The 27,895-nt window shown below is 37.3% G+C and overlaps 1 protein-coding gene across 6 annotated transcripts in view; it reads right to left on the reverse strand.

Annotated features, from left to right (window-relative positions):
• Positions 1-618: 618 nt before the first annotated feature.
• Positions 619-27,895, reverse strand: part of CD163 (CD163 molecule) — a 144,596-nt gene continuing 117,319 nt past the window's right edge. For 2 of the 6 annotated variants that reach the window (XM_063693794.1, XM_004052630.4), the window contains 13 exons: positions 26,234-26,554; positions 24,526-24,846; positions 17,209-17,523; positions 16,795-17,109; positions 16,335-16,427; positions 15,940-16,254; positions 14,535-14,855; positions 12,809-13,117; positions 12,408-12,446; positions 12,085-12,204; positions 10,603-10,698; positions 9,302-9,355; positions 619-840 (listed from right to left, as the gene is read on the reverse strand). In XM_063693794.1, the coding sequence (XP_063549864.1) occupies positions 9,333-9,355; positions 10,603-10,698; positions 12,085-12,204; positions 12,408-12,446; positions 12,809-13,117; positions 14,535-14,855; positions 15,940-16,254; positions 16,335-16,427; positions 16,795-17,109; positions 17,209-17,523; positions 24,526-24,846; positions 26,234-26,554 (2,588 nt within the window). In that variant the 3' untranslated portion in view covers positions 619-840; positions 9,302-9,332. The other 4 variants (XM_004052631.4, XM_019039323.3, XM_019039325.3 and 1 more) reach the window with 4 other exon arrangements.

Here is a 27,895-nt window from a genome sequence, read left to right on the forward strand (position 1 = left end):
TGGACCCACTAAAATTAAAAAAAAATCAATTGCATAGAAAACTAGGATATTTAGCAAGTTAGTAGACCCTAAGTTTAGTGTTGTACTACTTTAAATGCTATCTTTTCTTTATGTGAATATGTATCATAAGTAATTTTTAGTAATATATAAACTTACTTTATAACCATTATATTTATATAGAAAAGACATAGTTTATGTATGTATTTCAGCTTTAGTTATAATGTCCTGAGGAATGAGAAACGAAACCACTGAGTCTTTGTGCCCTCACCAGATGTGGCTCTGCATTTTATTCTAGTGAACAGAATTACAGTAACAAAAAGCAGTTAAAGAATCGTTCTGAGTCATGCCTTATAAAGTTAGCCATATATTATTTACAGACTCTTCAATATCATTAACTTTTCCTGTCTTAGAAAAACTAAAGTAAAAATAAATTTATTTTTATTTGGTAATAGGAAAATTATTCAAACCAAATAAGAAAAAATATACAGTACTGTATATGCAAATTGAAACACTGTCAAATAAAACACATTATAATACATCTAGGAAACTCTACAAAAAATTAGGAAGCCCATTTAGAAATTAATAGAATTAAGGACAAGTAATTAAAGCAAACTCAAATCAATAACATTCTTATTTATTTATTTAATTCCCTTGAAAGTCTCATATACATCACTAAGTAGTCACATTCACAAACTTAATTTTTATAAATTCAGCAGCAGTCTTAGGAATACTAGGAGAAGAAGAACTCCATAAAAATGCAACTGTAATAGTCAGTGAGAGAGGTGAATTTCTGCTCCATTCAATAGTCCAGGTCTTCATCAAGGTATCTTAAAGGCTGAACTAAAACCATAAATAGAAAAATGTCATTTTCCTCTTCATATGCGTATAAGAATTCATTACATTATAACACAAAGACAAACTCACTTATGTTAAAAATTATACTACTTTCCTGAGCAGAAATTTTAAATGCTATTTTTTTTAACTTCAGTGTGCATAAGAATTACTTTTATTCCATGGAAATACAGTAAGATTAAGAAATGCCATTTTTAGGAGCTGGCAAGATGGCTGAATAGAACAGCTCCAGTCTGCAGCTCCCAGTGAGACCAACGCGGAAGTCTCTGCATTTCCAACTGAGTCATTTCTGCATTTCCAACTGAGTGGCGCCTGGAACCCCAGGGAGACAGAACCTTTCACTCCCCTGGAAAGGGGGCTGAAGCAAGGGAGCCAAGTGGTCTCACTCAGCGTGTCCCACTCCCACAAAGCGCAGCAAGTCATGAACTACTGACTTGAAATTCTCGATGCTAGCACTGCAGTCTGAAGTCGAACTCAGACAATCAAGCTTGGTCAGGGGAGGGACATCTGCCATCACTGAGACTTGAGTAGGCGGTTTTCCCGTGACAGTGCTAAGGAGGCCAAGGAGGCCATTGGCCAGATTGCTTCTCTAGATTCCTCCTCTCTGGGCAGGGCATCTCTGAAAGAAAGGCAGCAGCCCCCCTCAGGGACTTATAGATAAAACTCCCATCTCCCTGGGACAGAGCACCTGGGGGAATGGGGCGGCTGTGGGTGCAGCTTCAGCGGACTTAAACATTCCTGTCTTCTGGCTCTGAAGAGAGCAGCAGATCCTGACAAGGAGAATTCTCCCAGCACAGCGCTCGAGCTCTGCTAAGGGACAGACTGCCTCCTCAAGTGGGTCCCTGACCCCCATGCCTAGTGACTAGGAGAGACCTCCAAGCAGGGGTCAACAGACACCTCATGCAAGAGAGCTCTGGCTGGCATCAGGCCAGTACCCCTCTGGGACGAAACTTCCAGAGGAAGGAGAAGGCAGCAATCTTTGCTGTTCTGCAGCCTTCGCTGGTAATACCCAGGCAAATAGGGTCTGGAGTGGACCTCCAGCAAACTGCAGCAGAATTACAGAAGAGGGGCCTGACAGTTATAAGAAAAACTAACAAACAGAAATCAATAATATTAACATCAACAAAAAGGACCCCTAAACAAAAACCCCAACAAAGGTCATCAGCCTCAAATATCAAAGGTAGATAAATCGATGAAGATGAGGAAAAACCAGTGCATAAATGCTGAAAATTCCAAAAACCAGAATGGCTCTTCTCCTTTAATTGATCACAACTCCTCTCCAGCAAGGGCACAAAACTGGACAGATAATGAGGTTGATGAATTGACAGAAGTGGGCTTCAGAAGGTGGATACTAACAAACTTGTCTGAGCTAAAGGAGCATGTTCTAACCCAATGCAAGGAGGCTAAGAACCTTGATAAAAGGTTACAGGAACTGCTAACTAGAATAACCAGTTTAGAGAAGAACACAAATGACCTGATGGAGCTAAAAAACACAGCATGAGAACTTCGTAAAGTATACACAAGTATCAATAGCCAAATCGATCAAGTGGAAGAAAGGATAACAGTAATTGAAGATCAACTTACTGAAAAAAGGAATGAAGACAAGATTGGAGAAAAAAGAATGAAAAGAAACAAACAAAGCCTCCAAGAAATATGGGACTATGTGAAAAGAACAAACCTATGATTGATTGGTGTACCTGAAAGTGATGGGGAGAATGGAACCAAGTTGGAAAACACTCTTCAGGATATTATCCAGGAGAACTTCCACAACCTAGCAAGACAAGCCAACATTCAAATTCAGGAAATACAGGGAACACCACTAAGATACTCCCCAAGAAGAGCAACCCGAAGACACAATCATCAGTTTCTCCAAGGCTGAAATGAATGAAAAAATATTAAGGGCACCAGAGAGAAACGTCAGGTTACCTACAAAGGGCAGCCCATCTGACTAACAGCGGATCTTTCTCCAGACACCATACAAGCCAGAAGAGAGTGGGGGCCAATATTTAATATTCATAAAGGAAACAATTTTCAACCCAGAATTTCATATTCAGCCAAGCTAAGCTTCATGAGTGAAGGATAAATAAGATCCTTTACAGAGAAGCAAATGCTGAGGGATTTTGTCACCATCAGGCCTGCCTTACAAGAGCTCCTGAAGGAAGCACTAAATATGGAAAAGAAAAACTAGTACCAGCCACTGCAAAAACACACCAAAATATAAAGACCAATGACACTATGAAGAAACCACATCAACTAATGTGCAAAATAACCAGTTAGCATCATGATGACAGGATCAAATTCACACACAACAATATTAACCTTAAATGTAAATGGGTGAAATGCCCCCAGTTAAAAGACACAGACTGGCAAATTGGATAAAGAGTCAAGATCCATCGGCGTGCTGTATTCAGGAGACCCACCTCATGTTCAAGACACACATAGGCTCAAAATAAAAGGATGGAGGAAAACATAACAAGCAAATGGAAAACAAAAAAAAGAAAACAGGGGTTGCAATTCTACTCTATGATAAAATAGACCTTAAGCCAATAAAGATAAAAAAAAGACACAGAAGGGCATTACATAATGGTAAAGGAATCAATGCAACAAGAAGAGCTAACTATACTAAATACATATGCACCCAATACAGGAGCACCCAGATTCATAAAGCAAGTTCTTAGAGACCTACAAATAGACTTAGACTCCCACACAATAGTAGTGGGAGACTTTAAAACCCCATTGTCAATATTAGACAGATCAATGAGACAGAAAATTAACAAGGATATTCAGGACCTGAACACAGCTCTGGACCAAATGGACCTAATAGACATGTACAGAACTCTCCACTCCAAATCAACAGAATATACATTCTTCTCAGCACCACATAGCACTTAGTCTAAAATGGACCTCATAATTGGAAACAAAACACTCCTCAGCAAATGCAAAAGAACAGAAATCGTAACAGTCTCTCAAACCACAGTGCAATCAAATTAGAACTCAAGATTAAGAAACTCACTCGAAACCTCACAACTACATGGAAACTGAACAACCTGCTCCAGAATGACTACTGAATAAGTAACAAAATTATGACAGAAATAATGAAGTTCTTTGAAACCAATAAGAATAAAGACACAACATACAAAAATCTCTGGGACACAGCTAAAGCAGTGTTAAGAGGGAAATGTATAGCACTAAATGCCCACATCAGAAAGTGGGAAATATTTAGAATCAACACCCTAACATCACAATTAAAAGAACTAGAGAAGTAAGAGCAAACAAATTCAAAAGCTAGCAGAAGACAAGAAACAACTAAGATCAGAGCAAAACCGAAGGAGATGGAGACATGAAAAACCCTTCAAAAATCAATCAACCCAGGAGCTGGTTTTTTGAAAAGATAAACAGAATCGACAGACCACTAGCCAGACTAATAAAGAAGAAAAGAGAGAAGAATCAAATAGATATAATAAAAAGTGATAGAGGGGATATCACCGCTGATCCCACAGAAATGCAAACTACCATCAGAGAATGCTATAAACACCTCTACACAAATAAACTAGAAAATCTAAAAGAAATGGATAAATTCCTGGACACATACATCCTCCCAAGACTAAACGAGGAAGAAGTCGAATTTCTGACTAGACCAATAACAAGTTATGAAATTGAGGCAGTAAGTAATAGCCTACCAACCAAAAAAAAAAAAAAAAAACGATGACCAGATGAATTCACAGCCGAATTCTACCAGAGGTACAAAGAAGAGCAAATACCATTCCTTCTGAAACTATCTCAAACAATAGAAAAAGAGAGACTCCTCCCTAACTCATTTTATGAGGTCAGCATCATCCTGACACCAAAACCTGGCAGAGACACAACAAAGAAAAGAAAATTCCAGGCCAATATCCCTGATGAACATTGATGCGAAAATCCTCAATAAAATACTGGCAAACCAAATCAGCAGTACATTAAAAAGCTTATCCACCACAATCAAGTTGGCATCATCCCTGGATGTAAGGCTGGTTCAACATATGTAAATCAATAAACGTAATCCATCATATAAACAGAACAAATCACAAAAACCAAATGATTATCTCAACAGATGCAGAAAACGCCTTCGATAAAATTCAACAGTTCTTCATGCTAAAAACTCTCAATAAACTAGATATTGATGAAACGTATCTCAAAATAATAAGAGCTATTTATGACAAACCCACAGCCAATATAATATTGAATGGGCAAAACCTAGAAGCATTCCTTTTGAAAACCAGCACAAGACAAGGATGTCTTCTCTCACCACTCTTATTCAACAGAGTATTGGAAGTTCTGGCCAGGGCAATCAGGCATGAGAAAGAAATAAAGGGTATTCAAACAGGAATAGGAACTCAAATTATCTCTTGTTGCAGATGACATAATTGTATATTTAGAAAACCCCATTGTCTCAGCCGAAAAACTCCTTAAGCAGATAAGCAACTTCAGCAAAGTCTCAGGATACAAAATCAATGTGCAAAAATCACAAGCATTCCTATACACCAATAATAGACAAGCAGAGAGCCAAATCATTAGTGAACTCCTATTCACGATTCCTACAAAGAGAATAAAATACCTAGGAATACAACTTACAAGGGATGTGAAGGACCTCTTAAAGGAGAACTACCAACCAGTGCTCAAGGAAAGAAAAGAGGACACAAACAAATGGAAAAACATTCCATGCTCATAGATAGGAAGAATCAATATTGTGAAAATGGCCATACTGCCCGAAGTTATTTACAGATTCAATGCTATTCTCATCAAGCTACCGTCGACTTTCTTTACAGAATTGGAAAAAATCTACTTTAAATTTGATATGGAACCAAAATAGAGCCTGTATAGCCAAGACAATCCTAAGCAAAAAGAACAAAGCTGGAAGCATCACGCTATCTGACTTCAAACTTACTGCAAGTCTACAGTTATCAAAACAGCATGGTACTGGTACCAAAACAGATATATAGACCAATGGCACAGGACAGAGGCCTCAGAAGTAACACCACACCTCTACAACCATCTGATCTTCAACAAACCTGCCAAAAACAAGCAATGAGGAAAGGATTCCCTATTCAATAAATGGTGCTGGGAAAATTGGCTAACCATATGCAGAAAACAGAAACTGGACCACTTTCTTACACCTTATACAAAAATTAACTCAAGATGGATTAAAGACTTAAACATAAGACCTAAAACCATAAAAACCCTAGAAGAAAACCTAGGCAGTACCATTCATTACATAGGCATGGGCAAAGACTTCATAACTAAAACACCAAAAGCAATGGCAACAAAAGCCAAAAATTGACAAATGGGATCTAATTAAATTAAATAGCTTCTACACAGCAAAAGAAACTATCATCAGGGTGAACAGGCAACCTACAGAATGGGAGAAAATTTTTGCAATCTAGGCATCTGACGAAGAGCTAATATCCAGAATCTACAAAGAACTTTAACAAATCTACAAGAGAAACACAAACAACCCCATCAAAAAGTGGGCAAAGGATATGAACAGACACTTCTCAAAAGAAGACATTTATGTGGCCAATAAACATGTGAAGAAAGGCTCATCATCATTGGTCATCTGAGAAATGCAAATCAAAACCACAATGAGATACCATCTCATGCCAGTTAGAATGGTGATCATTAAAAAGTCAGGAAACAACAGATGCTGGAGAGGATGTGGAGAAATAGAAATGCTTTTACAGTGTTGGTGGGAGTGTAAATTAGTTCAACCATTGTGGAAGACAATGTAGCAATTCCTCAAGGATCTAGAACCAGAAATACCATTTGACCCACCAATCCCATTACTGGGTATACACCCAAAGGATTATAAATCATTCTACTATAAAGACACAGGCACACATGTTTATTGCAGCACTATTCACAATAGCAAAGACATGGAACCAACTTAAATGCCCGTCAATGATAGACTGGATAAAGAAAATGTGGCACATGTACACCATGGAATACTATAGAGCCATAAAAAAGAATGAGTTCATGTCCTTTGCAGGGATATGGATGAAGCTGGAAATCATCATTCTCAGCAAACTAACACAGGAACAGAAAACCAAACACCGCATGTTCTCACTTGTAAGTTGGAGTTGAACAATGAGAACACATGGACACAAGGAGGGCAACATCACACATGGGGCCTGCTGGGGGGTGGGGGCAAGGGGAAGGAGAGCATTAAGACAAATTTAAGCTCCTAATGTATGCAGGGCTTAAAGCCTAGATGGTGGGTTGATAGGCACAACAAACCACCATGACACGTGTATACCTATGTAACAAACCTGCACATTCAACACATGTATCCCAGAACTTAAAGATTAAAAACAAAAAAAGAATCGTCATTTTTTAAAAGCACCCTCATGTGATTCTGAAGCAGTTATTCAGCAGTGATTACTCTTTCAGGGAAAAGTAGTTCAATTATCATTTATCACATCAGAAAACATTCATATGCTTCAGATTATAAATCAAATATTATTCATGGTTCTCAGTTTACAACACTAGAATTTTTAGCTTCTTTATGCACATATGAATGCATAATTTTATAGATGTAAACATTGTATTTAATTATAGCCAATACATAAATGGAATATTATTATATTTTATAATGATTTTTTCTTTTTTAGTTGCCTAAACCGTCATTTTTCCAGTCATTACTCCATCAATTGGCATTCACTTTGTTTCTAGTTTTTGCCACTTTCAACAACATGGCAGAAAGGAATCTTTGTATATTTGTCATTACATACTAGTGACTTTATTGGTATGAAGAAATTCTCAGGGATAGAATTATTGGGTCAAAGGGTCTGTGAATCTTTGAAAATAATTTTTAACAGAAGCTGCCAGATTGCTTTCTCCAAAGGCTACCTACCATATCTCACACTTCCAAAAGCAGTGTTTGAAATGGCCTTTTTCTCTGTATTCCCGCCAATAATAAACATTGATGGTATTTCAAATTTTTGTTAGTCTGATTTGTATAAAGTGATAGCTCATTGTTAATTATAATTTCAATCCTCCAGACATTTAAAAATGTCTGTCATTTGAAATTCATTTTGTGTCAATTGTCTTTTCATAGCTTTGCCCAATTATCTATTAGATGTTACACATACACATACATACAATTTACATTCACATATATTAACCCTTTTGTGCTCTGTACAGTTTATAAGAACTCTATGTATCTATGTGTGTATATATATAGTATGTAAAATTAGCTCTGCATTTTATAGATATTCACAATTTACATTTCATGTACTTTAAGAGTTCCAACTCTTATCCTTTGTCTTAATCTATATTTCGTATATACAAATATTCTGTAGTGTCTTGTACAGTCTTTACCATAGCATGTATTATACAATGTAGATGTATAATATGTAGATGAATTATAGGAATATATAATATTTCTATAAAAAATACTTTTTCTACATTTCATTTCTAGATGTAGTCTTCCCCAAATTATTATTTTAAAAACAGAAAATGTATCTAGTAACTCATTTCACAATCTTTTTCTCTTGATGTATAGCTTAACTATACATCTTGTTCACATTTGAATTTTTTTTTATGTTTTTCTCATGAAAGCAAGTTGTAAAATGCAATTCTAATCATCTTGTCTCATCTGAAACTTTCAAAGCTCATCATCACCTCTTCAACAGACCCCCAATGAAAGAGAACATAAAGTATAGCAGGTAAGACCATTCATTACAGGGCTCTATGCAGCCTTTTCAGCTTAGATTCTAACCACCTCTCTTCTCTCCACATGGCCTCTTCATATTACCACCTATAGACTATGATATCTTTTATTAAACAATCATGTCTTTGCCAATAGTATATTTTATCTCTATCTTCAGTGCTCAAGGTACCACTTGTTACCATAAATACGTTCAATATATGTTTTTGAATAAAAAACTTCTTATAGTTCCCTAAAGGCATGGTTCTTTTTTCTGCCTCTAGTTTGCACATACTGTGTCCTTTCTTTGGAACTGTCTATTTTTCAGTCATTTTTAAAGTTTACCTTAAATATCACATCACCTTACAACAACCCCAAAGTTTCTTAGGCAAACTTTCTGTAGTGTCTTGTACAGTCTTTACCATAGCATGTATTATACGATGTAGATGTATAATATGTCTTATCTTTTTCCTGAAATGATACCTGTAATGTCTTCAAAAGATTAATTTGTATTTGTTTACTCAGTTTCTCCTTAGCTCCATGGATGTGTTATTACTATTTATGTGTGTGTATAATTAAGAGATGAATCAGTTATATTTATAAGCTTTTATATATTCTCAATATAGATATATACCTATACAAACATATGCACATAAGCAAATAAAATATGTTTATATACATTCTTTCTTTCTAATGCCAGAAGAGCTCTCAGTCCTCAAAAGGAATGCAGCTGTTTTGAACAATGACTAATAAATTCTCATCACTCACCTCACTGGGTTATAAATTCCCATTTTCCTTTTCAGTGTGGCTCAGAATGGCCTCCTTTTCCATTCCAGAAATAGGAAGAAATTTAGACACAGAAATTAGTTCAGCAGCACTGAAATCAGCTGACTCATGGGAATTTTCTGAAAGGAAGAAAATAATTACTGGGAAATAAACCAGACTTCTCTTCACATAACTGTGAGGCTCTTTGAGCAACTAAAAACACCACCCATAACTAGGAAGAAAAGCATGTGTGATTTAAGGGGCAGAGAAAGTCTTTCCTATTTCTTAAATATGTTTCCTGACACAGTAACAGTACATGTTCCTTAAATATGTTCCCTGACACAGTAGCAGATGCATAATTCTTTGGATGGAAGAAGTGAGGCAGGCCCCTCTCAGAAGGTCAGGGACCCTTCATGGAGTAAAGACAATGGGTTTTGGGATATTTCTTCCAACCCAGTAAAGTCATCCTGCCCAGAGGCAGAATTAGTGCACTGGTGCTAAATAGAAGTTCAAGGATAAAACAGCATGATGTGATGAGAAATAAGGCTAGTTCTGTGGATTTGTATGGCTTCTCATGCAATAAAGATATTGAAAGTTTAAGGTTTTAGACTTTTAGGGAAAAATATAATAAATATCAAGCTAGAGAAAAAAAATGGCAGGAAATGGGAATGGAAGAAACTGTGAAAGACGTATGTAGGTCAGAGGATACAAAGTAGCAGATACGTAGAATGAACCAGTCTAGAGGTCTAATGTACAACATGAGGATTATAGGTAATAACATTGTGCTGTCTGTAGGATTCATGCTAAGTGAGTAGGTTTTAGCTGCTCTTGCCACAAGAACAACACAAAAAAGGGTAACTATGTCAGATGATGGGTGTGTTCATTCGCTTTGCTTTAGTAAGCTTTTTACTATCTATATACATCCCATAAAATCATGTTGTATACCTTAAATATACACAACAAAATTTAAAGAAAAAAGTTAAACTGTCACTTATGACAATGTTTTGTAAGATTAATTTCTGTTTTAATAAAATGAGGCCCAAGTCATAATATTCCTCTGCATGGTTCTTTACATACCTCTATCAGGAATAATCACAGGCCTCTTAAGCTAAAGGCCTCCCTATGATTGCAATTTTGATATTCTCCAAGAATAATTTTCAGTCATTCTTGTCCATTATATGCATCTAAGCTTCCTATTACATTTTTAGACTTTTTAAACTGTTTATCAAAGTAGAATGTCTGTGCCTCAATTGCAGCCACTGATCTGAACCCCTGGGCAATAGACCCTCCAAGAACCCACAGACCTGAGGAATTCATTAGGTCCAGATCATCTGCATTCAGGCAAGAATTCATCTCCCGGTATTGAATTTGGTGGACTAAGTTCTCTCCTCTTGAGGAAACTGAAAACAGAGATCCCTAGGTTAGGGATCAGCTATCATAATAAAATTTCCCTTGCTGTAAGTGTGCTTTTTCCAAGCGCTGCAAACATACTTCGTCTTTATCCCTGCTATTGTTTCTATCCCATTCTACTACCAAGCTCTTCCCTTACAATGTCGCACACTCAAATGAAATAGGCACAAGCCTAAATCTTCCCCACTGCCATTGTATTAATATAAACAACCCACTGTTTTTACCCAAGGAAGCCAGCAGTCTTCCATAACTCACTGGAGCTTTTCTTAAGTATCTCTAAAAGTCTTTCCTCTCCCCTCCATTCTCACTATATATGTTATAGTACTTTTCATTTTTCACCTCAACTGTTACAAAATGCCATTCCTGTCAGTCAAGTGGTCCTCCTTCAATCCTCCTAGATCCTGTTGCCAAAAGATCTTCCTAAAAGATATCTTGACCATTTCACTCCCCTACATGATACTCTTTAATGACTATGAATCTTATGTGAAACATAAGAACTTCATAATTTGTGCCTTTTCTCTTCTTCAGACTTAGCAGCCTCTCTCCTCGCACTCAACTTTTCTCCCCCCGCCCCTCAGGAAAAAAACAAGAAATGCTTCATCCTTTAGGCTTCTCTAGACTTGTACATATTCTTCTGTAGAATGTTCCTCACCCAATTCTCTGAGCCTCTATGTTCGAAATTTGTCCCCAAGCCTCTTTGAAGCCTCCAGTAATCCCCCTCCCCTTTCAGTTAATTACTCCCTTCTCTGTGCCACTTTTGTTCCTTTTTCCTATTAATGTAAAATGGCTACATTGTAGTGTATTTGTTTACATATATATCTCTTCCACTAGACTTGAAGTTCCACCAAGATTTATTGTCCATGTCTGTATCTTCAGAGCCTAATACATTGCTCAACAGAACAGTAAAATTTGTAATAAGGAGATTGATTATAGTAAGAGAAAATAAATGTTTAGGTAAAAAGTCATCCTAAACAATATCTAACATATTCATTCTGAACTTTCAATTCTGTAATGTTCTAGTTAAGCATGTAGATAGAACACAGGAATCATCAATGCAACCTAAACCCCTTTTCTCCTCTGAAATCTTATTCCCTCTATTTAAAAAATGAAAAAAATCTGTAGAAATGGGAGCTCCCTGTGTTGCCCAGGCTGGTCTTGAACTCCTGGACTCAAGCGATTCTCCTGCCTCAGCCTCCCAAAGTGTAGGGATTACAAGTGTGAGCCACCGTGCCTGGCCCTTCCCTCTGTTTTGAGAAACTGCTCAAACCTCTTTTAGAGTCCATCTTTCTGGCCATTAGACTTGAGTCTAATATTTTCTTCTTACAAGAACCCCCTTATCCTGTAGACATATTAGATAAACCAAATTTGGCTCAAACCTGCAAGCTGCTGTCTCTGTCTTCGCTTTTTAGTCAAGAAGAATAATGCGACGAAAATGGCCAACAGAACAACCCCAAGGATCCCGACTGCAATAAAGGATGACTGATGGGATGAGCGACCTAAGTAAAAGTAAATATCAAGAGATATGATCATGTCTTATCGAAAAGATCAAGGTCCCTAGTTACTGATTCTCTCTTAGGTCAAATACATGATCCCTGAGGTAAATATCAAATCCTCAGAACGTCTGACCTAAAATTTCTAAACAAGAAAAATTCTATGTATGCAGATAATTGGTCTCATCATCATAAACTCCATGAAATACCTGTTGTGGCTTTTTGTGGGGTTTTCTGCACTGAAATATCTGTAGGAGAAAAGAAAGAGAGAGGGTTAATTCTTTGCATGATATATAGAACAAACCTTCTGATTTCCTTGTCTGACCCCTTAGTACCTCTCAACCAAGTATATGACTCTTTCCCACCTAAAACTAGAGTCCTCTAGTCTTTCTTTCTCTGCACAGGGCATATAGGTTGCATGTGTCTCCTTGGTGAAGGCCATTGTATAACAATTGCTTTCATCATTCTTTCAGTAGAGACATTATGATTCTCTGAGAATCCCCACCAGATCCCTGTGCTGATAAATCCGGTTTTTACACAACACACATCACTGCCCAACCCCTCTTTGCTGCCAGAGATTACAAGCTCAATCCAGGCTTCTGGCACTTACGTGTGCAATTCACTGCAGCGTCTTCCTTGTGCCCACACTCATTATGGCCCCAGCGTCTGGCAGGACAATCCCACAAGGAAGACTCATTCCCTTTGCACTTCACTTCATTGAGCCATATTGGTCCAGTCCCCTGACCAAACTCTGCTTCTTTGAATGCTTTCAAAGCTGGACCACAGCCAAGTTGTTGACACACCACCTGAGCATCGTCCAAGTCCCAAGAGTCATCACACACTGTCCCCCAGGAACCTCCATGCCAGATCTCCACACGTCCAGAACAGGAAGTGGGTCCTTCTTGAAGTCTTATCTTGTCTGAAAAATCAGAGACATGTAGCCTATTTCTAAGACTTCTAAAAGTTTCCAAGAGTTCACAGGTGAAAAGAGAGATTTGAAACTTAAAAAAAAATATTTAAAATTTTACTGAATGTGCATATTAAAATTTATATATATATATATATATATATATATATATATATTTTTTTTTTTTTTTTTTTGAGACAGAGTCTCGCTCTGTCACCCAGGCTGGAGTGCAGTGGCACAATCTCGGCTCACTGCAAGCTCCGCCTCCCGGGTTCACACCATTCTCCTGCCTCAGCCTCCCAAGTAGCTGGGACTACAGGCACCCACCACCACACCCGGCTAATTTTTTGTATTTTTAGTAGAGACGGGGTTTCACCATGTTAGCCAGGATGGTCTCGATCTCCTGACCTCGTGATCTGCCCACCTCGGACTCCCAAAGTCCGATTACAGGCGTGAGCCACCGTGCCTGGCCTAAAATTTATATTTTTACAAAATTTATCTTTTATAAGAGGACTTGTCATTACAGCCAACTAGGTATATTCCATCCTGCACATAAGATACATAATGTGACCCAGTAAATGTTAAATGATTAAAGTTAACATTATAAATATGTGATGTCAAATTCTTTCACATAGGCAAGATCTTGGGAAACTGGCAGGTTGTCACAAATCTCACAGTTTAAGATGTAGAGGCCAGGCACAGTGGCTCACACCTGTAATCCCAGCAATTTGGGAGGCCAAGGCAGGTGGATCACCTGAAGTCAGAAGTTCAAGACCAGCCTGACCAACATGGGGAAACCCCATCTCAACTAAAAATACAAAATTAGCTGGGCATGGTGGCTCATGCCTGTAATCCCAGCTACTCAGGAGGCTGGAGCAGGAGAATTGCTTGAACCAAGAAGGCAGAGGTTGCGGTGAGCCAAGATCACGCCATTGCACTCCAGCCTGGGGAACAAGAGCAAAACTCTGTCTCAAAAAAAAAAAAAAAAAAAAACCTGTAGAATGTGGAAATACTTCAGAATTGATCTTTCTGATTTCTGACTGCTTTTCTGCTTATATTAGTGTAACAAGATAATATTTGAAAGAAAAATGGGAAGGTAAGGTAGACCATTCAACAGTCAAATATTAAACCACATATTCTCTCCTCCTCAGAGAAAGCAATTGAATAAATCTTTAAAGCAGACCATGGGGAGTATGATATTCTTTAGAATCATAATAGCTGACCCTGAATATCTACAGGCCAAATTAAATAAAACCAATTACACCATCCAGGTAGAATAGATATTACCCACAAGTTACCCATTCTTGCTTAATTCAATCTAACAATTTAAGCCAGTGTGAGAATAGGAAAATAAAATCCAGTGTCCATTATCAGAAGATGATAGCGGGGCTGCAGAATGGAATTTTCATATAGGTCGATGGATACTCACTGTCACATGTGATCCAGGTCTCCTCCGAGGGGCTGGCCAGTCTCTTCTCCCATGGAGATGATGGGCACTGCCACAGCGTGTCAGGTCCTTTTGGACACTGAACATTGTCCACCCACATGGGAATGGACATGGCCTTGTCTAAAGATGCAGGGTTGATTTTCCCTTTGTCTGCACAGCCCAGCTGCCTGCACACCACACCGACAGTGGTTTCAGACATGCTACTCTTGCCAACACTGCCCCAAGCTCCATTGTAAAAAACTTCCAGACGCCCTGCACAGGCCTCTCTGCTGGCTTCACTGGTCAGTCTCAGAGACATGAACTCTGCAGCGAAACACAGAATTAGTAGTTTTGCATCTTTTCTGAAGATTCAGAGACTCCTTCCCTTTACCTTGATGTAAGAATGGCTTTAAAAATAGGTACAATAGTACAATATGTCAGTTACTAATAATTCGTTAGTAACTTCTGGATGATTTCATAGATATTATTAAAATATTTTATTTATTCTATAAATACATTATAGTTTTTTGGTCTTTGGTTTTGGACTCAGAGTCCTCTTTAGATTACCCTCAATCATTCTAATAGGCTTTTTTCAGTTACATAGTTTGGATTTTTTCCCAAAAATATTCTCTTTTTTTTGCAACTGTCTTTGATAGTTAAAATTGTTAGACACTCAGGCACTAAAATCAATGTTTTGTGTACATCTCTTAAAATGACATAGTTCATTTGCTGACACTTCACAGTTTTGCTGTGCATGTCTTCTACCAGATTTATGTCATTAAAATAGGAATAAATCGCTTCTGAGATACAGAGTTTTTCACTTCCTTAAGTTACTGAATCATAGTTCTGTTCCCCATAATATATATGAAATAGTACATTTTAAAATTTCAGAATGTTTTCTAAAACTCACCATGTATACAAAGCAGTATGAGGGCAGTAACCTCATGCTACTTTTTGTTTCTATGACAAGTAAGTCTCATTTATCTGCCATGAAAAATTGCTTGGGCATAGTAATTATCTTTTTTTCTGTAGAATGATGCAACATATATATTTCTTCTTGTCCCTTTAAATCTACTTCTTTATTAATACTGTAATTATCAAGTGTTGCTATTGGATCGCTATCTAATATCTGGCCCCAAATATATTTATTAAAAACCTTCATTATTAACTTTGTTGTCATTTTCATGATATACAAGACCATTTCTGGTCTTTTCTCTTTACAATGTTGCACTACCTTGCTCATGAAGTACCACTAGCACATCAAACCCAGACTTCTGTTGTCCTGACTCCCACAATAGTTCCTTTTGGATCAACTTCTCAGGAAAATCTTTAAGATTAATACCCCTCACTACCCTTCCTCAGTCCTTTCTCTATGTAATTATGACCAGAGGTCATATGCATAATTTACCTGAGCAGATAACTCCCGCATCCTCCTTGTGCCTGCAATTTTGCTGCCCCCAGCCGTGTGAATGGCACTGCCAAATGCGGGATTCTTTTCCATTGCATTTCATCTCATCCAGCCAGATGGGCCCTGTTCCTTCCCCAAAATGAGCAGAACCAGTGGCATTAATGGCCTCTCCACAGCCCAGCTGTCTGCAAACCACGTGGGCATCACTCAGGTCCCAGTTGTCATCACAGATGGTGCCCCAGGAGCCCTCATGATAGATCTCTACTCTCCCAGCACAGCGACCTCCTCCATTTACCAGGCGAAGTTGACCACTCTCTGCAAAGAGAAATGAAACTATTAATAATGAGCATTCCACTTGTTATTAATATTTTCACAGATTTGTCACAGAGTCTTACCTATGCAGGCCACAGCACTTTCTTCTGGAATGGTAGGCCTTGTTGGGCCCAAAGACGATGAATTGCATGAGGACAGTGTTTGGGACTGGTTTCCTGCAAACACCAAGGTACTCAGTCATACAAGACACAAAAGGTTAGGGGAGTCAGATGAAATGTTATATGGATGAGTTGAGGACAAACATAGAGAGAGAGGGGAAGGTGGATGGTCAACAAGTTTGAAATAAATCAGGTGCTTTGAGATGGGCTTGGCACATAGTAAGCACTGGATAACTAAGAAGTCCATCAAAATTAGGTTTGCTCACCCTCTGAAAAGACAAATGAGGTTAATATTCTGAAGCATGAATTAGTATTCATTCTTCTCATGACCCTTCAAAATGGATCACTGCGTTTCACTTTTGTTCTTCATCCCTATGTACACCTTCTCTTAAGACCCATCACTGGCTGCCCCTCATCCTCTTACCTGAGCAGATTACAGAGGCCACTTGCTCTGAAGGACATAATGAAGCACCTAGAGCAGTTACTGGACAATCTCCCATGTGCTGCTCAGTCCCAGTGCAGTGAAACATATGCCTCCAGACCTGACCATTTCCTTTTCCAAAATGTGCTCCTCCTGGGGTAGAAAGGGCAACTCCACATTTAAGCTGCTGGCAAAGAACATGGGCATCTTCTATGTCCCAGTGAGAGTTACAGAGGGATCCCCAGGCACCAAGCGTTTTGAGCTCCACTCTGCCCTCACACGGGGTCTTGCCATTCACCAAGCGAATTTCTGTGTATCCTGGAAGGAGACACAGCTTTAGAAAAAGACAGCTATGACTCCCTAACCCTGTCCCTTTCGCAGTATGAGAACCAATTAAAGATGTTTTCTGGGTCTTACTTGAGCAGACTACTCCAACATCCCTGCTGTGGCTACAAGTTCCTTCTGGGCGGGGTGCTACTGGGCAGAGTGAAAGATGAGACTCATGTCCCTCACACTGGAATTCTTCAGCCCAGATCTGTCCATTTCCCTCTCCAAAGTGAGCTCCCCCCAGGATAGAGACAACTGTGCCACACTGTAATTCCCTGCATAGAACGCTGGCAGCTTCCAGAGAGAAGTCCGAATCACAGACGGAGCCCCACATGTCACCATGCTTCACTTCAACACGTCCAGAACAGGGAATGTCCCCTCCAACCAGTCTGGGTTCCCTGTGGGCTGAAAAATAAATATTATTTCAGTGAGAGGTAATATGATTTCCAGATTTCCATTCATGATGAGGGTGAAGAAGGTGGTGTGGAGTGGGAAATGGAGACCAGGGTGCTCAGTGATTTCCTACACTTGTTTGTCTTGGCTTTTCTGCCTCGAGTTGGGTATGGATAAATCTAGACCTCCCTATTCCTAGCTGAACTCATCCATCTGAGAGAATTCTGGGACTTCACCTTGTGCAGCCAACCATCCCCAAAGGCAATGATAACTCTGTTCTTCCAACATTTTGCTTACTTTATTCATAATAACATTAGAGACCACAAACAATGTGTATCTACTATCGCTATCTCTTAGTCTTGCACTCATTCCTCCATGTACTGCAATCTGGGGTCTGCTCAACCTTTTTGAATTGTTCTATGTAAAGCTTTTCAATATACTTCTAATTTTCAGAATGAACATCAGACTTCTTCCTTTTGACGTCTGTTACGTTTGGTATACGTGACCCTTCTTTGTCCCATTTTCTCCTCCATTCTTTGTCCCATTTTCTCCTCCATTCTTTCTGACAGTGCTTTATCAAAACATTTCGTGTATTCCTTGAGTCAAGGTTCTGTCCGTAACCTTCTCATCTGCTCAATGGACATGTCTCAACTGCTAATAAATATATTTTCATCCATACTTTTTTCTTTAATTTTAGATCCACAAATGTATCTGCTTAGACATGTGGAGCTTAAAGTATTCAAAGTTGAATGAATTATTGTATGACAAGCCCACTATATTCTTTACTTAATTAATGATATACAGGCCAAATTAGAATCACCTAAAATTGACCCACTTTATCTCACCACAAATAATGGTAATAATGATAGCAGTGAATATTAAGTGAGCGTCTATTATATTACATATATGGCATTCCAATAAGCATTTAACAAACATTATTTCATTCAATCCTTAAAATTGCCTTAGGAGATAATTGTTAATATCATTCTGATTTTACAGACAGGGAATCTGAAACATAGAGAGGTGAGGTGTAGTAATTTGCTAAGGTCACACAAGAAATTACTACAGAATTAGTAAGAGAACAGAATTTGAAGCCAGACAGTATATTCCAGAGCCTAGAATGTTGACTTTCATGATACATTGAACATGTAGAAAACCACCATATCTGTTGGTCCTCCAGCATATTTCTTCTTCTGCATATTTGTTGCTATTGCCATAAAGTGATTTGTCATCATCTGTCATGCAGACCTCTACAATAGCTTCGTAAATTGTTTCCTTGCTTCCAAGTCTTTTTTCCAAGAAATTTATGCCATGATTATAAATATATTAATAAATTTCAAATATTTTCATGCGATGTTTTTTCTTTAGATAACTTAATGTTTCCTTAAAATTTATGCAATGATCCCTTACATAATTTCTTATAATTTCTGTAATAATCATGTATGCAATAATTAATCCAAAAGTATCAATGTAACAACCTATAACGTAACAACCTGTAATGTTCTCTGACTCTATTTTAGGCATTTGATGATGGGTGGGTTAAAAAGGCTGCCACAGAATTCAGTCTGTCAGTGAAGATAGATAATACTAAAAATAATAATCATAATCATATTAGCTAACATGTATTTATAGCTCACTGTATAATTCCTGTGAGGTAGGCCCTATTACCACTCCCATTTTTCTTCTGAGCAAACTGCAGCACAAACAGTTTTCATAGATTCCCTAATTTCGTCCAGCTATTAAAATTAAGGAGAGGTGATAAACACTAATTCTTTAGTACACTTTAAAATAGTATGCTGTTACCTTAAAAGCTTTAATATCTATTACTTTATCAACCTAATTTGATGCTCCAGCCTAAAGATGCTTGGGCATGCCATAATTTTCATGCTTCTGTGCCTCTGTAGAAACTTTTCTCTCTACTTAAAATTTATTTCCCTATCTTATATACCTAGGAAAAGGCTACTTCTTTTCAAGGCTGTTCAATTTCTCACTAATAGCCTTCTCCTCCATGAACACAGTTCACTACAAGATATACATATTTTAATAGTGATGAACCCAAAAATAGAAATATGTATTAGACATAAAACTAACAAATAAAGGAATCATTCACTCTGTTTTAGACTATGTAGGAGAGAATACCATAGATCTAAACTGGATCTTGAAAAAAGATGAGGAGTTTGCCAAATACACAGTGTGTGAAACAATCTTTAAGGAATATGGTCACGAAATGCATGGTGTCATTGAAGAATTATAAGTAACTTACTGTAGCTGAAATTTAAAATATAAAGAAAAGACACACCAGAAATAATAAATGGAATTTATATTATGAAGATGCTCTTTGTCAAGTTAAGAAACACAATCATCAAGATAAGTGAGTTTCTTTGAAAATACTCAGAGGCAATATAAAGTACTTAAGAGATACAAACTATTTCTTTTAACTTGTTCTTTAAGAGAAATAAAGAAAACGCAGTTGAAAATTAGACCTTCTGAAGGTCTTAAGTCCTTTATAGATATCTGCTATCAAATATCAACAATTTTTGTAATCTCTTGATGTTACTATCACGATGATATAGATACACCATCAGCCCTTGCCAATCTACATACTCTGATTTCCTTTCATGTCTCATAAACCTTTCACCTGACACAAAAATGTCTTAGAAAATGTTTCGAATATGACCATATTCTGTACTACAGCAATATAGAATACCTCAACATGTCAAAATTTCACTCATTATCCATTAAATCTGCGCAAAGCAAATTCCTATCCAAATTTGAAATGAAAAACATGCTGCTTTCTAAACATAGCTCAGAGTTTAAAGCAAATAACACCTCTACAATACAAATAATTAATGACCCTTGAGTGGGATGGTCTTTCATTTCTTCTTTTTGAATCTTTATTCAAGCATGAAATTTCTCTAAGATATCATTAACTAGTATTCATATGATCCCAACCTCTTTTGGACAGCCCTAAATCTTTAAGTAAAGGCAGTCTCCTAGATCAAGCCAAATTCTGGTTTCTTGTAACTTCTTACTCTTTCATTTGGACCCATCTTGAACAAAATAAAACAAAAGAAAACCAGTGAAAAACAAACAAACAAACAAAAATATTTTCTTTTCCATTGTGAAAACTCATTAAGCAATTGAGAAAAAGTCCCTTCTATAAGTATCCTCTTGTTTTCTTTGTCCTAACATATTTGAGTCAAGGCAGAGGACAAATTCTCCCACTCAGAAAGTGACTTGGAGACTCCATCCTCAGCCTTTATTTTGTGAATCTGCTAGTAACATGTTAATCTATCCTATGGGTCGCTGTGCTTCTATCGTTACTCTTTAGACATGGATAGAATATTGGAAATGTATCCCTTTAACGGATTTTTTTCTGCTAAGTCTCTGACTGTGTTTTTACATAAAAACCATTAAGTAAATTTTTGCACCTGGATTTAGCACCATTGATCAACAACTACAGTTTTCCCCTGGCATAAGTAACTGAATCTGTTTTTCTTTCTTTCTCTAGAAAAATGAATAGATCCACAAACAGCTTTAACATAATTAGAGACATAATTAACTAGAATTACTTCCTTTTGTTTAGTGATAAATAAAATATACAATTATGATTTAAAGAAGCATTAATGTATTTTCAACATTTAATGCTTTTCAGACTCTGAAGAAGTATAGATCATCATAATCTCAGAATTATTTCTCCATCCTAAGTTAAAATACAGCATAGCTCAAATGAACTGTTTCTGAAGGTCAGATGTCCTCTACAGTACATACACAGACATCACAAACGAAATGTCTGAGATTCAAAGTAATTTTGTGGCCAAAATTTCCTAGACCTTTTTCTGTCAACAATTTATCTTAAATTGTTTCCAATTCTCCTGCTTAGTTGAATTCTTCTGGTTCTTTTCAGCTGTATAGCCCTGTGCTATATAAAAGTTAAACAATTTAAACAGATGATCAAATTCGTAGCTTGAATTTGGCAGGCACAGAGACAGCATATCATCATTGACAGAGACAGTATGTCATCATTGAAAGTATCAAGTAAATCAAGAAACAAAAGTACAAACTATATTACTAACAAAACATGTAAAAAGCTAAAAACCAAGGCCCCCAACATAAGTAGAAGAACTTCCAAAACCTACAGCAATATAACAAAAGAGTTTGTAAAAGGAAACAAAAAGTGCACATGGCAAATAGCAAACAAAAATACAGCTCTGTGAAGTACGGAGCCCATCTTAAGTTGCAAATTTATGTTATTCATGATTTCTATTATACACATCTGAATAGAATCCTGAATAATTTAGAACATGTTACCATAAGTAAGGTATTCTAGTAATGCAACCTAAAATATGGGTGTGGTTGAATGGAGTTGATGGGCAGAATGCATTAATGACTCAGGTATGAGAGGCTAAAAACCTAATGAGTCTTACACATGGTAAAATATTTTGGTAAGCCTCACTTTGAAAAGAAAACCATGTGCTCACTGATGCTTAAAAAATGCAGAATTTATTGGGCAAAGTACAAGAAACAAAACTACAAAAAATTAGAATATTTGCATGACGTGGATTCTCCTTGCCACTTTTAGCATTTACAAGAAAGATGAATTCAGACTACGAGCAGTCAGAATGCAAGCAGAAATGGGAGGAGAAATATGTTTTATAAGGCGGTATGGTCTGCCTGCAGGTGTTGTATATTGTTAATCAAGAGTCCTATAATTTGGAATTGAAGAAAAAACTCTAAGTATCCTGTCCCCCCAAATTGAGGTGGTGGTAAAACTGTAGCCTTGTCAGAAGATAAAATTGATACTCCAGATACAAAGGCAATGAGTCTACCGGCAAAGACGGAATTTAGGTCTTGTCCTTCCTCCCAAACCCACAGTTTCAAACAGCCTTAAGGCAGTGGTCAATAATTAAAGAGAAGGGCTGGTCACAGCATAGATCAAAGTATATTTATATGCTCTTGGACTACAGTTACTTTCAGATGGCATTGGGTTATAAAGCAAGTAGACTAGAAGCTTAGTAACCTTGGAAAGAACTTTTTTGTTGAATTTGAGGGCAGCTGACATCAGCCCTTGATTAGTCAATCTTTAATCCAAAGGTCCCTAAACCAATATTAGCAGAAAGTGGGTTGTGAAAGGTGTGCTGTCCTTAGATAGAGATACTCTCCAAACCAAACTTGGATGTAACTGTGAAGAATAATGTGCCAGGAAGAACTGCCCTGAGAGCAACACTGGGGCCCATGAAGGACAGCGGACAGAAGACACCTTCTCAGAAGCCAGCACTTCGTCTACCAGATTGGCTTTCCAAGGAACTCACTGAGCTGCGGGGTGGCTTATCCTTCCTGTCCGGTAGGATTTGATACTTACTGCAGCAAATCTATTCTGGATGTTTCTTGGTGACAACAGAGACACCAAAACAGCCTTAAACTGCTTATCTATTTGACTAATTTTAAATGAGAAAAAGTGAACACTGTCTTTTTTCAGTCACTATTATTTGTTTCTCTTTTAGATACAGCAGAACTTAATGCTAATCAATGTAAAATATAATTAATAAGAAAATATACAAACCATTATAAATTTAGAAGGAAAATCTATAACCTAAAATATTTATATTAGTAAATCAGAAGAAATAAAACTTAAGATTCAACTCAAGAAGTTGGGGGCCAAAAAGAAATCAAACTTTAGGAAATCTGAAGAGAATTATTAGAAAGAAAAGTAAATTTTAATGAATTAGAAAGGAAATAAAAGTAACATTAATTTTTTAAAATCCAAATAATGGTTTTTTAAAAAAATTTAGGTAAAAGAATGGCTAACCTTGTCAGGTAAAAAATTAAAAGAATAAATGAATACACATGGTAATAAATTATAAGAAATGTTATAGATATGGAAGTAATTTCAGACAGCTCTTTAAATACTGATGTGAAATTTGATCAAGAAATTTTACTAAGTGAATACTTAAGGTACAAAACAATTTATACAACATGCCACCATTTGGATAATGAAAGCAAATGATAGCTATATATAGATTTGTTTGTATTTTCTTGTATTTACATGAAATATCTCAAATAATACATAAATATTCCAACCACATAAGTTGTCTGTGAGGAAAAGAATTGGATAGTAGTGGGGGAAAAGTTTACACTTTTTTATTTTGAAGTTTAAACCATGTGATTATATTGCCTGGTCCAGAATATTTTTTAAAAAGTAATATAGAAATTCAAATTTATATCTTAAATGATTGCCTTTTTTCAATCGGAGGATAATTTCCACTTAACTAGAGGTAAGCACCATTTGTAACATCAGGGAAATGCCCCTCACTGCATGCCTAGGTTGGGAGGTATCTGGAGCCATATTGTTGGTTAGAGGACATGCAGCACGTACAAGTTTCCATTCTGTGAGGTCTCTACATGTTTAATGGTTTTCTTGTACACTGTGTTTTCTAAAGCCTTTTTGTTGCATGAGTAAAAGTTACATTTACTTTAGAGTTATTTAAAAGCATCACTTTTCAACAAAGTTAGCATTTGTATAAATATAATTAGCATAAAATACTAAAGATTATCCACAAACCTAACCAGTTTACAACTCATTTTTGAGCTTTTTAAAGAGGTTGCAGTGAAATATTCACAGGTTTTCCAAAAAAAAAGAAAATTCTTTCACAGTACAATAGAGCGAGCTGAAGGTTATGTCAGTTTATCTAACATGGTTATTTTTTAAATCTTTTGGTGACATCCTGTGAAAGAAATATTGAATTCTATTTTTTAAATTTTAATCCTCCTTAATCTCTTATACCTCTATTGATCTAAAAATTACTCAAAAACCAAAGTGAGCAAAACCCAAAGACTTCTATCTAAAGTGCAACATGAATTGTAAACTTATCTGACTCTCCCAGTGGAATTTGTATAGATATTTTCTGGTTTCTTGAGAGTGATCTAGTCATAAGGACCAACGTTTCTTTTCAATTCAAAGGTAGTACTGGAAATTTACACCCTTCTTCTTAACAAGTTGATTGAAAGTCATACCTGAGCAGGTAATTTTGGCTTCTTCATAGTGATCACAGGTAAGTCCACCCCATTGCCAGTTCTTGCAGTCCCAAAGAGAAGTTTCATTTCCGTTACAGCTACTTAGAAACAGCCATGTGTTTGTTGCCTGGATTTTGGAGTATACTTGATAAGATGTTTTGAGTGCAGATCCACATCCCAGCTGCCTGCAAACCACATCAGCTTCTTTCAGTCCCCAGCCTCTGTCACACACCTTCCCTAACAGTCTCTGAATCTCCACCTCAACTGTCCCAGCACAGCGGCTGCCTCCACCTCTAAGTCTTAGCTCCAGATCTGATCCATCTGCAAAAGAAACATAAACTTAAACCATCGATACTATGGAGGTTAGCTTCCAGAGGATTTTTTTTTGTCTTTTTTCTTCTCTGATACTGATACACTGGAAATTATAGCTAACTTATTTCCTGACTTTTTAAGAAACAATAATATAGACCATAAATTTTTGTTAGAAATGGGACTGTAGTTTCAAGGGTTGATAAAAATTGTCAATGGCAGAAAGATATGAGCAATTCAGCTTTAAAAGAGATTCCTCAAAAAGTGGGCGAAGGGTATGAACAGACACTTCTGAAAAGAAGGCATTTATGCGGACAACAAACATATGAAAAATAGCTTATCAACACTGGTCATTAGAGAAATGCAAATCAAAACCACAATGAGATACCATCTCATCCCAGTTAGAATGGCGATCATTAAAAAGTCTGGAAACAACAGATGTTGGCAAGGATGTAGAGAAATAGGAAAGCTTTTACACTGTTGGTGGGAGTGTAAATTAGTTCAACCATTATGGAAGACAGTGTGGTGATTCCTCAAGGATCTAGAACTAGAAATACCATTTGACCCAGCGATCCCATTACTGGGTATATACCCAAAGGATTATAAATCATTCTACTATAAAGACACATGCACATGTATGTTTATTGCAGCACTATTTACAATAGCAAAGACTTGGAACCAACCCAAATGCCCATCAATAATAGACTGGATAAAGAAAATGTGGTACATATACACCATGGAATACTATGCAGCCATAAAAAAGAATGAGTTTATGTCCTTTGAAGGGACACAGATGAAGCTAGAAACCATCATCCTCAGCAAACTAACACAAGAACAGAAAACTAAACACTGCATGTTCTCACTCATAACTGGGAGTTGAACAATGAGAACACACGGACACAGGGAGGGGAACATCACACACTGGGGCCTGTCAATGGGTGGGGGGAAAGGGGAGGGAGAGCATTAGGACAAATACCTAATGCATGGGGGGTTAAAACCTAGATGACAGGTTGATACGTGAAGCAGACCACCATGGAACATGTTTACCCATGTAACAAACCTGCACATTCAACACATCTATCCCAGAACTTAAAGTAAAAAAATAAGTAAATTAAAAAAATTTAAAAACAGATTCCTAGGAAATTTTGTCTCTCTGAGCTCCAGGTAGATTCTGAGTTTGAAGTGTGCTCCATAAAAGCAGTCTGGGTAATTATTACAGAGAATGCCGTCAGACGACCTTCCAAATTAGTTGAATAAAGAATGTGTCAAAGATTACAGGTATAAAGGAATTCCCAGCAAGGAATTTACTAGGCATTTCTACTTCTTAAGGAGCACAGGACTTTCCGTTTCTGCTTTTCTTTTTGTTTAGTGTTTTGGTTTTGGTTTGGTTTTAACTTACCAGAACATGTCACGCCAGCATCTTCATTGTGATTGCAATAATGCTTTCCCCATTCATGGTGTTTACATTGCCAGACAGCAGGTTCATGTCCCTGGCAAGAAACGCTGTCAAGCCAGATGTGTCCAAATCCCTCACTGGCGTTAACTCGACCAATGGCTGTGATGGCAGTTGGACATCCCAGTTGCTTGCATGCCACAGCAGCATCATAACTGTCCCAGCCGTCATCACATATTGTCCCCCATTCTCCTTGGAATCTCACTTCTAATCTTCCTGAACATTCAGTGACTCCATCTACCAGTCTCAGGCTCAGATCTGCTCCCTCTGTAACAGAGACACACAACAGGTCTGCGATAAGGAAGCAAGAACATGAGACTATAAATAGCTATACCTGAGATGAGTTAAGGAAAAGGGGAGAGACATAAGTGGAGACAGAGAAAACTGTGATGTACTGTACTACCACTGGAAATCATTCAAGATGGAAGGAGGAGTGGATCAGGCAAGAAGATGGGACATCTCAGTATAGACAGCATATACTACAGGAAGTGTTTCTAACAGGAGATACAGGGACTGAATTTCATGTAGAGACCTGCTTTTGACCACCACAGAGTTCTCGTTAGAACTGTTTACTTTTTCTGGTTAAAATATATTTGCATGTGTTTAGGTGACTCCCTCATCCTTCGGTTTGCCTCCATACTTAGCAATCCCTTTTGCGTCTGACTGCATTCTCCATTGATACTACCTAGCCTGTGTTGTACACCTGAACCTGTTGTGACCACTTCCTTAGTTTAAAAGCAGAGCAAAGAGAAAGGAGGCTTCAGTACTACAATTTTCACCTTCCCCAAATCAATATTCTTCAAAGAACAGACGTTGATTCTGAAGAATATTCTGTAATAAATTAAACTGGTTGTTTCCTCTGGCAGTTTCCGTTTTCATTCCCACGATGTTATTGATTGTGATTCGTCAGCATGTGCTAACTGGGGGCCTAGAGAAATTTTGATGGGTAAAAGAGAATGGAAGGTACAGTCTGTGTTTTTTCTACTCCAAATTCTTCACATTCTTAAGCTAACAAAATCTATCTTTCTTGTAGGAGTTCCATTCATTGTGGTTCAGGCTATAGCTGATCACATTGTTCAACAAGAAAAAGCCTGTTCAAGACATGCAGAAAGAGATAGAACCCAGATGACATTGTTCAAGAACCTGAATCCAACCATGCATGAGGCTAACTATACCCTCTGGATTTCCCAGTTTTGTGAGCCAGTATTCTCTTCTTTTTAAACAAGTTTGAATGGAAGTTCCTTTATTTACACACACACACACACACACACACAGAGAGAGAGAGAGAGAGAGAGAAAGGGACCTGGTGAAGATAGGGATTTTTTACTCTTATTTTCCTAAGTGTTCTCTGGGGTTCAAGACACACTCAATCTCCTTTTATACTAAGAATTAAACAGAAAAACGAAGAGTGGTATCTCTGCATACACAAACCATTTTCCCTGCCCCCAGTCTGAGTATACAACGTGAAAGTCTCTAGACAGATACAATGCATATCTAGTATAAATAAAGTTTTAATGGGAAACCAATATTGATTTTTAACAAGTGATTCGATTCTGTGAACTTGAAAAATGATTTGGGAAGGAGTGGGTTAATGAGGCTAATGAGGAG

This window comes from Gorilla gorilla, chromosome 10 (assembly GCF_029281585.2).
Source record: "Gorilla gorilla gorilla isolate KB3781 chromosome 10, NHGRI_mGorGor1-v2.1_pri, whole genome shotgun sequence".
Taxonomy (NCBI): domain Eukaryota; kingdom Metazoa; phylum Chordata; class Mammalia; order Primates; family Hominidae; genus Gorilla; species Gorilla gorilla.